Below are 17,141 nucleotides of genomic sequence, written 5' to 3' on the forward strand. Positions count from 1 at the left end.
AGGGTTAAGTGACTTGCCCAGGGTCACACAGCCAGGGAGCATCTGAGGCCAAATTTGAATTCAGGAGGATGAGTTTCCCTGACTCCAGCCTGGTACTCTATCCACTGCGCCACCTATCTGCCCTCAGAAGGGACCTCAGAGGTTGTCTAATTCAACCTTCTCATTTGACACAAGAGAAGACTAAGGCCTAGGTGGGTGGTGATTTTCCCCAGGTTTCGTAGTTTGTAAGCGGAAGGGCTGAGACCAGTTCTAGTGGTGTCCAGTTCTAGTGCCCCTTCTGCTAAAGAGAGAGGCTATCTAATCCAACCCAATCATTTCACAGATGAAGAAACTAAGATGAAGGTAGGCTTCATGAATTGCCCGATGTCACACAGGTAGGAGGTTATCACAGGCAGGATTCAAACCCAGGCCCTCTTACTCTCCTTTCTTTACACCACGTGGCTTCTCTAAATTACATTGACCCCATTTCTGTTGTATTAGTCATCATCCTTCATTCAGATTAAAGGAGGGCTCCTTCTTTTCTCAAATGCACAATATGTAGCTTCTAATATTTTAGGTGTTTCAAATAAGATAAGGCAAATAAAGTGCTTTGAAAACTTTACAATGCCACGTAAATGTTAGTAAATGTCATTACTATAACACTGTCATTGTGATTATGCCTTGGTGCTAAAGCCAGTCTCAGCAAGTTGTTTTACAAGCATATCCTGCAGGAAGTTGACCTAGTCAAAGTCATTTTATATTAAAGCCATTAATCAATCTGTGAATTGACCAACAAGTGTTTATTAAATATCTTTAATAAATATTAAATATTTAAATGTGTATTATATTTATATTAAATTTATATTAAATAATTATTATTTATTATAAAGTATTTATAAATTATTAAATAATTGATCTTTAATGAACATTAAATATTTAAATATGTTATATTTATAGTAAATATTATTTATTATAAATATTATTAATTATTAAATAATTAAATATCTTTAATAAATATGAAATATCTCTCACATGTCAGATACCATTCTACATCCTGTGGATTCAAAGATTTTTTTAAAAAATGAAACTATCCCTGTCCTCGAAGAGCTTACTCCTGTCAGAGGGATCATGTACACAAAAGTAAATATAGAAAATAAATACAAAGTAATTGTGGGAGACCAGCACTAGCAGCTGAGAGATTATTAGAGAAGCTGGCGCTTGAGCTGAGTTTAATGGAATCTAGAGAGTCTTAAGGCAGAGGAGAGGAAGAAGAGCATTCCCAGCATGGATGACCTCCTGGGAAAAGACATGGAGATGAAAAACGGAATGCTGTGTGTAAAGAACAGCAAGTATTATCGCCAACGTCTATCATGAAGCTGCTGATTGTCCACTTATATGGAAACTATCTCCCAACTGTAATATGGTTTCACCTAATATCGTGAGATTACAGAAGCAATTAATTACATTATGCAGAGTATTCCTGCCTCTTTTTATGACAGGGATGGGATAGAGTTGGAAGTCCAGGAGGAAAACTGGGAAAATGGAGATGGAGACTGATAAGCATCAGGTCACATACCAAAAAGGAAGGAATATTCCTCCAGCCCTTTAGACTACTGCTGATAAAGGGAGATTTTCAGTGCTTATCCGTCTCCTGTCACATTGTGTTTTATTGAACCATATGAAACTGGAGTGTCACCCTTGGACTCGCTGCCCCACGACGCTCATGATAGAGAACTCATGAACTATTGCCTTTATAGAAAAAAATAAATAAAAAAGGAAATACTGCCTTTGCCAGAAACTCTAGAAGCAGACCCCCTCGGAGAGATAATGCATTTTACACATGATATTTCAAAAGCAACATTTTTAAAAGACTACAAGCACAAATATTCCCCTCTTTGTCATTTGTACTGTTTCCCGTTTTTCTTCTCCTTGGCATTTTTCCTTCTGGCATACTAATGATTTCAAAATCAGGCTTCTTTAACCTTTTACCACCATTATGTTTCTCATAATATATTTATTATTATACCTTTCCCATACTGCTTCTGTTCCTTATACCGTGGTCATCACTTATTCCATTCTTGTCCTGGTCCTTTTATTTAGCCCAAATTACCCTTCCTTATAGGGTCATATATACCCTATGTAGGGAGCTATACTGGCCAGAATGCTGGGCTCACTGTTCAGATTCCACCTCTGAGAGTTAACAATTACACGATCCTAGTCAATTTCCTTTACCTTTATGTGCCTTAGACAGTTCCCTAGGACTTATCTACTAAGTCATAGGCCCATTGCCATCTGCATTGGTGAAAGGAATTCCCGTACCATGTGTTCCTTATTTTGACAAAATCACAGATCGTTCTCATATTCATGTATCTTTCCTTAATTTATTAACCAAGTACTTAATAAACACCCATATATAATACTATACATTTGCTCCATTAGATGCCTAGAGGTTGGGAATAATTTAAAACAAAGTTGAAAATTTAAAACGAAGTTGGTCACAGCCAACTTGTAGAGGACCCTAAATACTGAGCTAAGGAAATATATATTCTATTCTGGAGGCAACAGGGAGCTCCTGAGAGTTTTTGAGCATAAAGGTTTAGACATAATCAGACCTCTATCACAGGGAGATTTTTTGGCAGCTACATGAAGAATATATTGGAAAGAGGTGAGTCTAGAAGCATGAAGACAATTTAGGATATTACAATAGCTGAGGTGAATGTTCATGAAGATGTGAAGCAGGGCTGTGGTATTGTACATGGGGTTAAGAGGACAGAAATGAAAGACATTGCGTAGATAAAATTTACAAGAACCGACTGGATATGGGAAATGGAGAGGGAAAGTTAAAGATGACTCTGAGGTTACAAATCTGTCTAACTAGAAAGCTGTTGGTAACCTTAACAGAAATAGGAAGACTTGGAAGAGGGACAGGTTAAATAAAGGGGAAAACAATGAGGTTGGTCTTGAAAATGTCGAGTTTGAGGTGTGAGCGGCAGAGCTTAGTAGAAATATCTAGCAGGTAAATGGAATTCAGGAGAAAGATTAAGGCTGGGCACTTAGATCTGAGAAACACCTGGGCCTCACGTTCCTTATCTGTAAAATGAGAGACTTCGACCATATGGTTTTTTAGGTCTTTTCCAGCTCTGGATCTATGACTCTATGAACAGATGATCACTGAAACCATGGGAGTAAATGAGGTTATTGAGAAAAAATCTCAGAAAGATAAAAGAATGTAATCCAGGATAGGGCCTCAGGGGGACCCACAACTACGAAGTAGAAAATGGATGATGGATGAGCAAAAGAGCCTGAGGAGTAGTCAAACAAGGAAAAAGCAGAGTCACAGACACCAAGGGAAGACAGGGTATCCAATGTGGTCCATGTGTTCAGAATCTATAAAAAGGTCAGGGAGATTGAAGACGAATAAAAGACAAAGAAAACTGGAATTTGTAATTGAGGGGACATTGAGTGGTGCAAGTGATTGGGGTGGGGGGGGGGGGGGAAGTGGGTAGTGACCAATAAAGATAGAGTGTATAAAACAATCTTTCTAAATATTTGACAGGGAAAGAGCGGAGATAAATATGGTAATAAATTGAAGAGATTATAAATTCAATTTAAGGTGGTTTTCTTAAGGATGGAGAGATCTGAGTATATTTGTAGACACAAGGGAAAGATCAAAAATGAAAGAGCAAAATGAAACTGACTGCTAGGTCAGACTCCTGAAGAAGACAGGAATAGAGGACTGGAAGAAGGCAAAAAGAGAGGTATTAGTTAACCTTGGCAAGGAGAAAAATTACCACATTTTTTCAGACGAGCAAAAGAGAAGATGAGTGAAGATGTAAATAGGAGTAAGAGAGAAAAGGGAAATTATGGTGGATGTTATTGACTTTCTCAGCTAAATAGGAGGCATGGTCGTCTGAGAAAAGGGGGTTGGGAAAAGCATTGGCAACTTCAGGAGAGAAATTCAAAACAGATGAACATTGTGATGGAGACGATCGAAAATGAATAAAAGGTGTATCAGGCATCACTAAGGGCCCCGTTGAGGTCATATAACAAGAATTTACAGCCAGTGATACAATTTCCTTCAGCAGCTTTATTTCAAGGGCAGAGGAAGCACATGGCAGGGCTGATCAAGAGGCGAGGACTGACAGGGCACGAATGGTGGAAGGGTATGGAACAAGGGACTCAAGAGTGGAGGACAGCACTTTGTCGAACTGGTTAATTGTTGGATCGAGAGAAGAAAGGGAGGCCAGCTTGGAGAGGAAGGAGCAGGGAGGACGAGGAGAACGATTATGGTGAGGAAGAGCTGGCATTGATATAGCACCTCAAGATGTACACGGTACTTTACATAAGTTAATTTATTTGGCCCTCGCACCAGCCCTATGGGGTGGGTTCCCATTTTACAGATGAGAAAACTAAGACCCTGAGAGGTTGAGGACTCACTCAGGGTCACACAGCTAGTAAGGGTCTGAAGCAGAATTCTAACTCAGATCTTCTGACCCCTAGTCTTGTACTCTACCCACTGTGTCACCTTGCGATTAACCAGACAAACAGGAAGAGACAGATGGAGAGCAGTTGTAGTGAAGAAGAAGTAATCAAGGAGATGGAAAGACAAGAGACTGAGGAGAGGAAGAATAAAGAGTTTGAGATCACTGCGGTGGAACAGTTTAGGTTGATGATAAAGTCAAAGCTACCCTCTTTGGGGTGACTAAAGCAGAGTAGAGAAGGAGGTCGTGGGAGAAAATCAATGCAGAGGACAAGGTGATCTCCATAAATTGAAACAGCCAAACCTAAAAGCGAGGGATGTAAGAGAAAGGAAGACAATGAATTATGTGCTGAATTCTCGGAGAAAGAATGGAGGGAAGTGACCTGAAGGTTGGAAGATGACAGGAAAAAATAATCTGGACACAGCCACCTAGACAGCCGAAGTGCACTTCAAAGGAGGAGACAGTTGCTCAGGGAGAGTGACATAAGGAAGGCCTGGAGGTGACAGAAAAGAACAAAGAAGCATGCCTGTTTTTCCTGGCCCACCATGTTGGGGCTCATGAGAGGAATGGAATGGCAAACACTACAGATAACTGCAAGTCATTTAAACTCTCTGAGTTTCATGCTCTTCATCTATAAAATGCACCGAAAAATAACTCCTACCTCACCAAGATGTTGTGAAAATCAAATGAAGGAATAAATGCAATCTGCACATTTAATACTAAAGAGATTTTTCAAATGTTAAAGTGTTATATAAAATGCTCTTTTTTGAAAGACAATAAAGTGTTTACCAATGAAGCTACTCCCTGCATCATTTTGTCAGTCCACAGCCAAAGACAGTAGGCTCTCATTCCTCTGATAACATTGCTGTAAGCGTATAATTTGGTTTTCCAGCTCAACTTACCTCGCTTTGCATCAGTTCATGAAAGTCTTTCTATGCTTCTCTGAATTCATCACGTTCATCATTTTTATGGCCCAATAATATTTCATTATATTCATGTATCACAATTTATTTAACCAATCTTTAGCCAGTGGGCATCCATTTTGTTTCCAGTTCTTTGCTAGTACAAAAAGTGTTGTTTTAATATTTTAGCATATATGGAGCTTTTTCTTTTGGGAATGACCTCCTTGTGTTATATGCCTAGCAGTGAAATCTCTGGGTCAAAAGATATGGACATTTTAGGAATGTTTAATACCAATTCACCATTCCACCAACAATGCAGTAGCATTAGGCCCTCGCTCTTCACTCCTTTTGAGTTCTTACATATATAAATGCTGCTTTCTCCTAGTTTTATTCCCTCTTGCTTTATATCTGCAACTTAGCTTCAGAATCACAGAATCTGAGTCAAGAATGACTTCAGAGATCACCTAATACAGCAAAATCCCTGACAAGAGGTGATCATCTAGCATCCACTTTAAAGACTTCCAGTGATAAGAACTCATCAGCCCAAGGAAGCCCTTTCTACCTTTGTACAGCTCTAATTATGGGGAAGTTTTCCTTACAACAAAACCATCCTATAATTTCTATCCATTTTTCATAGGAAAGAATTCAAGGCTTAATATTATATTTGTTTACTGTCCCACTTCATACTTCTACTTCTTCTCTAAGTTGGCCTCCAAATACTGCATCTTTTATTCTCTCTCCTACCTGTACTTGGTACAAATCCCTCCCTTATAGATGCAGCCCTTTTGGCTTTTCACCCATTAATACTTACAAAATTCCAGAGGGGACAAAAAGCAGGAAAGATTTATTTACCCATTTCACAGAAAGAGAAACTGGGATACGTAAAAGTCATTTAACATGCTCAAGGTCATAAAGCTAATGAGTGTCATGGCTGGGGCCAACACAAAGAGCTGGCGCTTAATGAATGCTTTTCTTCGTCATTTCTGAGGGTCAGTCCAATGGTCCCTCCATTAAAGTAGAATGCAGTAACCTATTTGCTGGAGAATACAGACAAAGTGCTGGGATCATACCCACATATCTGGAGAGGCAGCTATGCTATAATAGGAGCTCTAGACCTGGTCAGAAGACCTGTGTTCAAGTTCTGGCTCCTACAGCTGCTATCATCTTCCGTCTACTCAGTATGTATCCCGTATGTACCTATTTATAGACATTCTCTCTCTCCTGTTACAATATAAGCTTCTTGAGGGCAGGAATTCTTTTTAATTTTCCTTCGTAGCCTTAACACTTAACTCAGAACCTGGCACATTGCACATTGGAAGTACTTTTTTTATTATTTTTTTTCAGGGGGGAAGGCAGGGCAATTGGGGTTAAGTGACTTGCCCAAGGTCACACAGCTAGTTAGTGCATCAAGCGTCTGAGGCCGGATTTGAACTCAGGTCCTCCCGACTCCAGGACCGGTGCTCTACTCACTGCGCCACCTAGCTGCCCCCGGAAGTACTTTTTAAAAGTACTTAAAATATTTTTTTTATTGATTGATTAATGAACCCATTACTTGGATTCATTAGGCCCATTACTTGGTAATTGATGTTGACAGCACATTAGTTCAGAAAAAAAAGTGAGAACCTTACTGAGCTCTAGTGCAGGAAAACCCAAGAGATAAATAGGCTGTGAAGTAAAGACTTGCTTCCCTTGTGTGACCAGTTCTCCCCCAAAATTGAAATTGAAAACAGGGACTAAGAAGGGTGGAGACACATGCCCCATTATTCAAATTTTGATTCGACAAGTATCACCTTCAGTGAGCCTCCGTTAAGAACCTGCTGTAATGTACAGAACATCGTGCTAGGTGTTGAAGGAGATACTGAGATGGATCTGTGACCTCACTGGCATGGGTACTTGCTCCAACAAATTCACATCTTTTTATCCTCTAACTTTTGGGCCAATCTTCCCATAACTCCTCCACAGGAAGTCCACCCACAATGCTGATGGCCTTCCCCTAGATCTCTTGACATTGCATAGATACTAGTTAAGCACATGAGCCATCCCTGACTCATCACTCACTCTCACTACAAGACTAACCCATTTCCTTTTCAGGTTACATGTCCCCCCAATGATGTCTTTAACTTTACTTCTCTAGTTTAGTTATTCACTGAAAATACCGTGTGGTTCCCCTCACACCCAGCTTGCATCTCTCCATTGCCCTTGGGTGACCGAAAATGCTAATTCTTGAAGAACTATGGTACTCTCTAACTTATAGCCATACAGTACCCCTAGAATGATACTACTTTTAAAATATGGCCGATTGTTTTGTGGATTTCCCATAGCCATCTCAAACTCAAAACGTGCAAAATTAAAATTAACTGACTTTCCTCAAAAACCTTATCCTCTTCCTAATTTCTCTATTTCTACTGAGGGCACACCACCACCTTTTAAGGCACTTATACTTGCAACCTCTGAATCATTCTCAACTCTTCCTTCTCCCTATACCTCACATCTAATTAAGTGCCCAGTGTTGCCAATTCTACCCCCACAATACATAAGATATCCAGCCACCTCTCTCCAATTGTATAGCCACCATTTAGCTCAGGCTTCCATAACCTTCTTCCTAGGCTATTACAATGGCTTTTGTATCGGTCTCCAGTCTCTCTCATTTCCAATCCATCCTCTAGAAAGTTGCCAAATTGATACATCACTCCCCTGATAAAGAGCTCCAGTGGCTCCCTCATTATTATAGTATAAAACACAGATTCCTCTGTTAAGCTTTAAAAGACATTCACAATCTCACTTTAACCTAATTTTTCAGTATTTTTGCACATCCCTGTCCATGTTCTTTACAGCTAAAATGAGTTATTTCACCACATACCACATCCCATCTCTTTTCAACTGTGTACACCCTGTCTCTTATGCCTAGAATGCACCCCCTCTTCACCTGAGCCTCTTAGCATTCCTACAGTCCTTCAAAGCACAGCCCAAATATATCCTGATCCCCCTATCCCTCTACTTGCTAGTACCCTCCCTCCAGAAGTTATTTTTATTTAATTTTCTATGTGCATGCCTCCACTCTTCAATATAATGGAGGGTCCTTCAAGGCAGAGACTGTTTCATTTTTGTGTTTCTACTCCCAGCACCTACTATAGTACTTGGTATATAATAGAGGTTTAATAAATGCTTCCGGAATGGGTGGATGGATGATGGATGGATGAATGGATGAACATTGGGGTCATCTTCCAAAGACAAACTAGCTTTCTCTCATGCTCTAGGTTAGTTCAGGTCCAGCTTGTTGTCCATTCGTGATATTTGTTCCAAATATAGATACCGATAAAGGTGCACTGCCTATTGTCTGTCCATCCAACTGTATATCAGAATCCAAACAATTTGCGTCCTTCATCCCCATTTTTTCCTGTGTGTGTTAGGCTAGACTCTTTGAGTGATTACAAATATCATTTAGAATGTTCTATAATGTTCCAGGGCTTGACACAGTCAGCAAAATGTTCCATAAAGGGAAGCATCTGAAAGATTTCACCATCTATAAAGAAGCCATTCTCCACAACACTGGTAGGGTCCTTGATAAAGCTCTCCCTATATTACACTTCCCTTGATTGTAATAATCTGAGCGTTAGCTGACAGTTCTCTATGTTGTTTTAGCTTTTAAGGAATGGTATATGATTTTAATACATGCATATGTTGGAAAAGACATATTAAGATGGTATTTTTCTCTACCAGATCAAATGCTTTTTTGTAGGTAACAAACAATAAGCACAGTGGAGTTCTACAGGATCTCACTACTTTTAGTCAATTGTGTAACTGTAAAGGTATGGTCTGCTGTGGGGCATAATTCGTAAAAACGTCCCTGCTCCCATATTCTGTCTTCATCAAGGATGCCCTTTGCACATATGTAGATCATTCATCAAGGATGTCCTCACTGTGGCCAGAGATGATTCCAACAAAAATTTTATAGAAATAGGAAAGTAGACATATTAATTGGTAGTTATTGATATTTCCTTGGCTACACTTTTTTAAATAATAAGGTCTCATATTTCTTTCAAGTGTTTGGTATCCTGCTGTCTTTAAGGTTTCTAGATAATCAATTACTCAACACCCTCAAAACTGCGTTCCTTCCATCATAAGCCACATATGCATATACAAATATAAATGTTTATGTGATCTAGTCTGGCTTCTTTTCCCATCTTTATTTTAGTGTAATTTCTAATTTTTCTTGCAGTACATCAGGAACTGTGATATTAGAGTCCAAATTCAACAACACCATATCGTTGATGGAGAAAAGATTTGTTAGAGAAATCTTTCTAGAATTTTGTCTGTTCATTGCCTTCCTACAGTTTCATTCTTAAATACCTTTGGGATGATTTGGCTTAGCTGGTCTTCTTGCCAAGCTTCCTCTGAACTGTTTTTCCCCTCTGTTTCTTGCTGTTTTATGAGGTGATAATGCTCATAATCTTCCACCATCCTTCTCCAAAGAATTTTACAATGGAGATTATATTCTAAACTGTGTGTTGCCCTTGGATACCACATCTCTCTGCTTAGCAAGATCAAGTGTTTGCTAATCGAGGCAGTTCTTAGGCTCTTTTAGCCTTCTCCTTGTAGAGATTGACTTCTATCAGTTAAGTTTTCTTGAGAAGTGGTGATAATTTGTATTAATATCTGTTTCATTTCCCATTTATCTATGTCAAACAACTGGCCTAAAAAATCCATTTTGGAGTCACTAATGTGGGACAGGTTTTGGATCTTTATTCAAACAAGCTGAGAATCTATACACAGACAGCTATCTCACTGATATCAAATTCTTTCAAATAACCTCACTGGTAACAAACTCTGGTGATCATTGGGCGATCCAGTCTTTGCCATAGAACAGGAGACTTAGAAGACACAAAAAATTAACACATGCTGTTCTAACTGAGTAGAAGGAAGTGAGGGGAACATAAAATCCAAATGCTATTAGCTAAGGACGAGGGAAGAAGAGGTCCAGGTTCCAGGCAATTTTGGCAAGAACAAAGAGCAGACTGTTTACTTTCTCACTCTTTCCATCCCATCCCATGTAGAGCACCCACCTCCCACCCACTTTTTTCACATACATAAAAGGGAACTATATGAAATAAGACTGTAAAGGTATATGGGTGCCACATGTGGAGATGGGCTTTAAATGCCAGGCTAAGAACACGTCCTATAAGCTTTTGTCCTAGAGGCAATAGAGAGCCACTGATTTTTTGAGTATTGTAGGGACATGGTCAGATTTCTGTTTTAGAAATATCAATTTGGCAGCTGTACAAAGAATCCATTGAAGCATGGTAGAATGCAGGATGTGGCGGGAGAGAAGAGGGAAGCGAGTACATCGATCAGGAAACTATAGCAATAATTTAGGTGTGAAATGTTGAGGGCCTGAAGTAGGACAGTGGCTATGTGAGTGGAGAGAAGCGAACGGATGCAAGAGTTGTTAGAAACATAGAATCAACCAGGCTTAGTGACTGATTGAGAAAGAAGCAAAATTCAACAATTTCTCTGAAAATGCAATGGAAATAAATATATAGTACCCTCAACTGAAATAGGGAAATTTGGAGGAAATGGGTTTATGTGCTAATATAATGAGCTAAGTTTTAGATAAGTTAAATGTGAGATGCCTACAGGATATCCCAGTAGACATATGTCTAGCAAACAGTTGGTAAAGCAGAGCCAAAGTTCAGAAGAGAGATTAGGGCGAGACATAGAAATGAACACACACACACGTATGTGTGTATATATATTTATATTTTATGTGTGTATGTGTATATATACACATGTATATGTATGTGTATGCCATCTGCATAGAGATGATCATTGAAACCATAGAAACTAGTGAGGTTACTGAAAGGACATAGAGAAAATAGAACAAAAGGCCCAAGATAGAGTCGTATGGCTACTCAGGATTAATATGCAGGAGAAAGTTAAACCCACCAACATGTTCACGCTGTAAATATTTATCAGAGCAGAACTTTTTCAGAAGGGATACAAACACTAAATAAGGGCCCTAAGGAGCATTGCCCACCTTTCCTTACCCCATATCCACCAGGGCCATAGGCCCTTCAGATTCAGAATTGATACTGTGTGGGGAGATTGCTTCACTGAATTACTTCCAGTACAATGCTATGCTATGGGTGAATTATACACTGAATACAATATATAACCTGGCATTCTCTAAGTAGTCAAAGGAGGACTTGCAGAAGGGGTTCCTCTCTCCTTTCCAGTCCCCAGCTGTTGCTTCAAAAAGTAAAAATCGGAAGCCAGGAAATAAATGCAATCTTGGTAAGAAAGCCTTTTCTATTCTCACTGATGATATAACTGAGTACAGGGCAATTAGGCATATACCAAGTTGAACCATGGAAGGGAGAAGGTAATGTACAGCTTGATACACATTCATCATGGAGCCAAGTGAAAGATGGTCTTCCTTACCCTTTATGAGTAAACTATGCTTTTTGCATTAGCTAAGATCCCTACTACACTTCAACATCCCACTAATGAGGTTTGATTGACTTGAAAATATCTTCATTTTTTTGGTAAAAGTTTGTAGATCATGTCCAGCAGATTAAATGGGTTTTATAGTGGTTTGAGCATATGGCCTTGACTGCCAACCTGAAAAAACCACAACTTTTACAAGTCCTTTTTAAAGATTAAGAATGGAACCGGGTCTGCAGAAATGATCTCCAACTGTACCTAACCATAGAAAATCACAAGTTCCTAGAGTTAGAAGGAAGCTCAGAAGTCATCCACCCCTAAACCCAGAGCTCCTCTATGATATCACATATGAGTGGTTATCATTAATGTCTGAGCAGTACTTCCAGGGAAGAGCAAATTTTTCTTCTTCTTTATCATCATCATCATTCTTCTCATCTTATGTTTGTTAGAGTTCAGATAGGAATAGTCTAGGACAAATTACTATCTTACTACTGTTCTTTTATGTTTAATGTTTGGCAGACTCTTGTGCAGGAAAATAAAATTATTGCTTTTATAGTTAAATAAAATGTTGAGATAGGAGCTTATTTTCAAATGAAAGCATCTTCAAGACAACTCCAGTAGTTGATAAAATAACAGGAATGATGTATTTTGTCCTGTTCCTAAATGGTTTTTATTTTGTCCAGTTGGTCTCTATGTTTTGAGAGCTTTTCATTCCACATAATTTAAAGGTTATTAGTGTTCGGAATGGTGACATCTATTAAAAATGCTGTACATAAATTCTATGGGTTCATGTTCTGCCTGGGAAATTGTGGGTAGCAGCTTTGTCTGGAAGGATGCTCTGACTGGAAACTCTAGCACAGTTTATCTATTGAATTCTCAAGACTATTTGGAGGTTTATATTTATAGTGTAGGAATTCATTTTCTGCTAGTTCATGAAGGATGGCAAGCTTCTGGTGCATAGAATTCTGGTCACTTGATCATCTCCTTCTAGGTAAGTACTAAATTTTTGCACCCTGCAGTAATGTGATATAATTTTTTTTTACCATTTCCTTCTGAAATCTATATGATCAGTAACTCAGGGGCTTGGCTCTTAGCATTGTTCTTTTAAAACTTGGACCTTAGCTGTCCCTTTGGGGTGGAGATGGATGTCTAGAGAGCAGCACTGAGGAAATCTTAGGAGGCCCCAGCAGAGCCCATAATACCAGTGTCCTTCCATTTTCTCATTATCTATTACTTAAGACCATTTATTTCAGCTAACAGAAATACTAGAATGACCCAGAATTTCTGGCAATTGTGGTTTCAGAAATTTGGCGCTATTTTCTAGAAGAGATGTAAATCCCTTCAACATTCTTACAAATCATACAATTAGTCTGTATGCACATTGTCAGTTATTCAGTCAATAAGAATTTCTTAAGCTTTTACTATGTGCCAAGTACATTGATTCTCCTCCTCCCATGGTTCAACTTCAAGGGCATTATCCAGATCAGGCTCCAGCACTACACGAATACTTCCCTGATTGCTGTCTCCTAGATGGCTTTAAGATGGAAAACATGAAGTAGATCCAGTCTTCTCATAAGCTGTATTTACAACATTGTTCCAAGATTATAGACAGCAGGGTCTAAAATAATTTCAGAGCCTGTTCATATATTTCCAGCATTTTTTACCACCATCCTAGCAGGACATTCAAGCTTCTTTCTTAGCAAGTTTCTGCTCATCTATGGCACTCTTGATGGCCCAGGTGGTCTTTAGATGTATTTTTGTTTTTTAGTTGTTTCAGTCATGTCCAACTCTGCATGACCCCATCTGGGGTTTTCTTCGCAAAGATACTGTAATCATTTGCCATTTCCTTCTCCTTACAGATAAAGAAACTGAGGTAAACAGGGTTAAGTGACTTTCCCTGGGTCATACAGCTAGTAAGTATCAGAGGCCAGATTTGAAGTCCTGAAGGTGAGTCTTCCTAACTTTGGTCCTGGCACTCTACCCACTGCGCCACCTAGCTGCCCCTTTTGATGTACAGCTTTATGTATGAGGATGACAGCAGAGCCACTGCAACAAACAATCCTGGATAAAGCCATGGGGCCTGTGGCAGCTTATTCCAATCACTCTTCTTCCATGGTACAGGATGGGGTTAGATTTCATCACTGACTTGCCAACATCTCCACTAGAATCACTAGAGTACTACACTGTGCCATCTAATTCTGTTTCCCAGGCTGCTCTCAGTCCAGTAGTCTTTGAAAGACAAGGACTGATTCCCTGGAGGATGGCTATAGGATCTGGGCTGGAAACAGGGCTAGTGGTCTTGGAGGTGCTGCTATTTCTGGGGCTCTTGGGCCTGGGCTATCTCCATCTGGATCTGGGGTGGTGTCCAGATAGCAGTGATTTGACTCACTTGACAAGCTACCTTCTGTGTCTCCCTCAGAATGCCTTGCTGTTTTGGTTACGCTGGCTTGCCTACCCTGTGAGTGCCAGTTGTTTGGGATGACTGGCCTCTTCTCCACAGGGGTTGCTGTGAGAATAATAGAAATCCTCAGAAACTGAGAAAATGATAGTTCGGGCTACATTGGAGAAGCGCCTTCAGATAAGTTTCCAAGAGGGCATGTGACCTCATTGGTGTCAAGAGGCAGTCCAATGAAGAGTAGATGCTCCCTTAAGGAAAATGAGAAACTAGTTTGGTTCAATCACTACATTTATCTACATGGAAGTTATCAAAAAGTGATCTTTTCTCCTCAAAACTCTCATTGAGTGTCATACTCCCTTACACACATTTCTTTCTACTTTATATTATATCTGTTTGCATATATATCAATTTCTCATTGAGGGAAGGGACCTCTTGTTTAAATTATTGCCCCTACTTTCTAAAAAAAGTACTTAGCAACACATAACTGATACTTAATGTTAGTTGAATGTGGCACAATGGAAAAACCACTGAATTCCTCATCCCTTGTCCAGAGTCTGTGGATTTAGACATTGGTTCATGATAAAGTTGTCTTACAGTTAATGTTCTCCCGAAAAGTGGAATCCTACTGTAATCCACATATGCCGCTGACTGTCAGGGATTGTTGATGTGAAAGTCATTTTGACAGGAGAGTCTCAAGTTAGACTTCTTGAAATTTGCTGAAGTTTGGCTACAAACATCCTGTCTGAGGAAGAGCAATCTGAGGCCCCTGCCTTTACTTGACAACAGAGAGAACTAAAAGAGAACTATTTGAATTTGAACTATTGAGTCAGATTCATCGATCAATCATAAATATTTATTAAGTATCACCTGTGAGCCAGGCACTGTGCTGAGCAATGAGGTTGAAAAGACAACAGACAGATTAGACCGATAACTTGAGATCCATGAAAGTGAATTTTACCATTAGATACTGAATGGAGTAGGATAAATTTCCAATTTTAGGTCTGACTCTAAAAGTAAAAGACTCCCACATGGTAAGCCATATGTTATTTGGGGTTTCTGCCTTAGAAGGACAAAAAACAGAGCTGGCCTATTCAGAATCAGAGCCTATGGTTTGAAATAAGTTAGAAATGCTAAATGGAATGTTGAGATCTTCTACAATGTAAAAAAAAGCAGATTGGCTTTTTATATTAAATGTGTTTTTAGTCTAATAAACATTTTGCCTCCTCTACACTTCTAGTCCAGTATCTAATTTATGAAATGGAGGTGGTTCTGGATTCCTGAAAGTCTATGCCAACAGAATGCATGTACCAAGCTCAAAAGGCTTCAAGAGATGACATCTATACCTAAGTCTCTAATCATCAGGAAAACTAAGTTAGAAAAGTTTGGCCATTGGATAATGTTTTTCAGTCACAGCAACTTTGGAAGACCATCTACAAAAGTGAACAAGACCTGTGATCTTTGCCAGTTTAAAAAAAAGGCATTCACAAATCCCTGAAGTATTTAATATTTCGCATTTACATACAAAGAGGCCCCAACGTCTCTAAACAGCCTACATGCTTTGATCCAGTGATACCATTACTAGGCCTATGTCCCAGATATATCAAAGAAAGAGAATAAGGACACAAATGTACAAAAATATTTGTAGAAGCTATTTTGTAGCAGCAAAGAACTGAAGGTAAGGGGACGCCCATCAACTAAGGAATGACTGAACAAATCACGGTATATGAAATATTTCATTATATGCTATACACCTTAAAAAAGGGCAAATGGGATAGTTTCAGAGAAACCTAGGAAGATTTATACAAATTGATACATAGTGAAGTGAGTAGAACCAGGAGAATAATTTATACAAAACAAACAACATAGTAAAGATACCTTTGAAAGATTTAAGATTTCTGATGAATATAATGACCAACCACAATTCCAGAGAGTCAGTAATAAAGCACGCTATCCATATCATGACAGAGAAGTGAGGATTTAAGATACGAAACAAGACACATTTCTGGAGATGGCTATGTAGGAATTTATTTTGTTTGACTGTGCTTATTTGTTAGGAGGATTTTGTTTTCTCTTTTTTTCATGGGGGAAGGAAAGAAAAAAATGCTTATTCATTGAAAAAAGCCTACTAAGTCTAAAATCAGGGCTCTAATCCATCTCCTGTGACTTACTGGCTATATGGTCTTGGGCAAGACTCTTAACCTCTCTGGACCTGAGTTAACTCAACTCTAAAGTGCAGGAGTTGTCTAAGTGGTCTAGACAAATCCTAAGGCTCCTTCCAACTCTAAACCTAGCACTTTGTCTGTCATCGAACTAAAGTCCCTTCGTCTCCTCTCATTCTAAAGTTTATCTTCAGTTTCCAAAAGTAAATTTTCAAACTTTTAAATCAAAAGTATCTCAATCACTTTGTTCAGCATAAGATTGTAAACTTTCTAAGGGTAGCATTTTGCCTCATTTATACCCTTATTCCCCACAATGTTTTGAGGATTACAAATACTAAATTAGTACTTTTTAAAATAAAATTGAAGCATGACTCAAAACTAAGGTGAATTTTCCTTTCTCATAGATATTTTGCACCTAACGTATGCTCAATGAAAATAACCGCTCATTCCTGTAAACCTAAATATGTAGTACTCATAGTTTCCATGATAGAAAGTCAACAACATTGAGAGATTTGTTTTTTTTTAAACAGACGCTCTATTTTTAGTTTGCAACATTATTGAAAAGAGAAGAGAAAAGAGTTTCCATTTTAACTATCAGGAGTTGAACAAGATGCCAGTTATTTGTGATGACATAATGCCTCTCTTCATTTCTAGGAACATAAAGCTCATAATTGGAAAGAGCTTTAAAAATCACCTAATTCAACCCCTCATTTAATAGATTGCAAAACTGAGGCCCAAAAAACTAAACGACTTACCTAAGATAACACAACCGGTATGTAGC

General features: G+C 38.8%; 1 protein-coding gene across 1 annotated transcript in view; it reads left to right on the forward strand.

The window, feature by feature from the left end:
• The first annotated feature begins 4,131 nt into the window (after positions 1–4,131).
• Positions 4,132–17,141, forward strand: part of LOC118829912 — a 68,002-nt gene continuing 54,992 nt past the window's right edge. Inside the window, exon 1 of the mRNA XM_036736734.1 lies at positions 4,132–4,268. Within this exon, the coding sequence (XP_036592629.1) occupies positions 4,132–4,268 (137 nt within the window). The remainder of the gene's footprint in view (positions 4,269–17,141) is intronic.

Source organism: Trichosurus vulpecula, chromosome 8 (assembly GCF_011100635.1).
Source record: "Trichosurus vulpecula isolate mTriVul1 chromosome 8, mTriVul1.pri, whole genome shotgun sequence".
Taxonomy (NCBI): Eukaryota; Metazoa; Chordata; class Mammalia; order Diprotodontia; family Phalangeridae; genus Trichosurus; species Trichosurus vulpecula.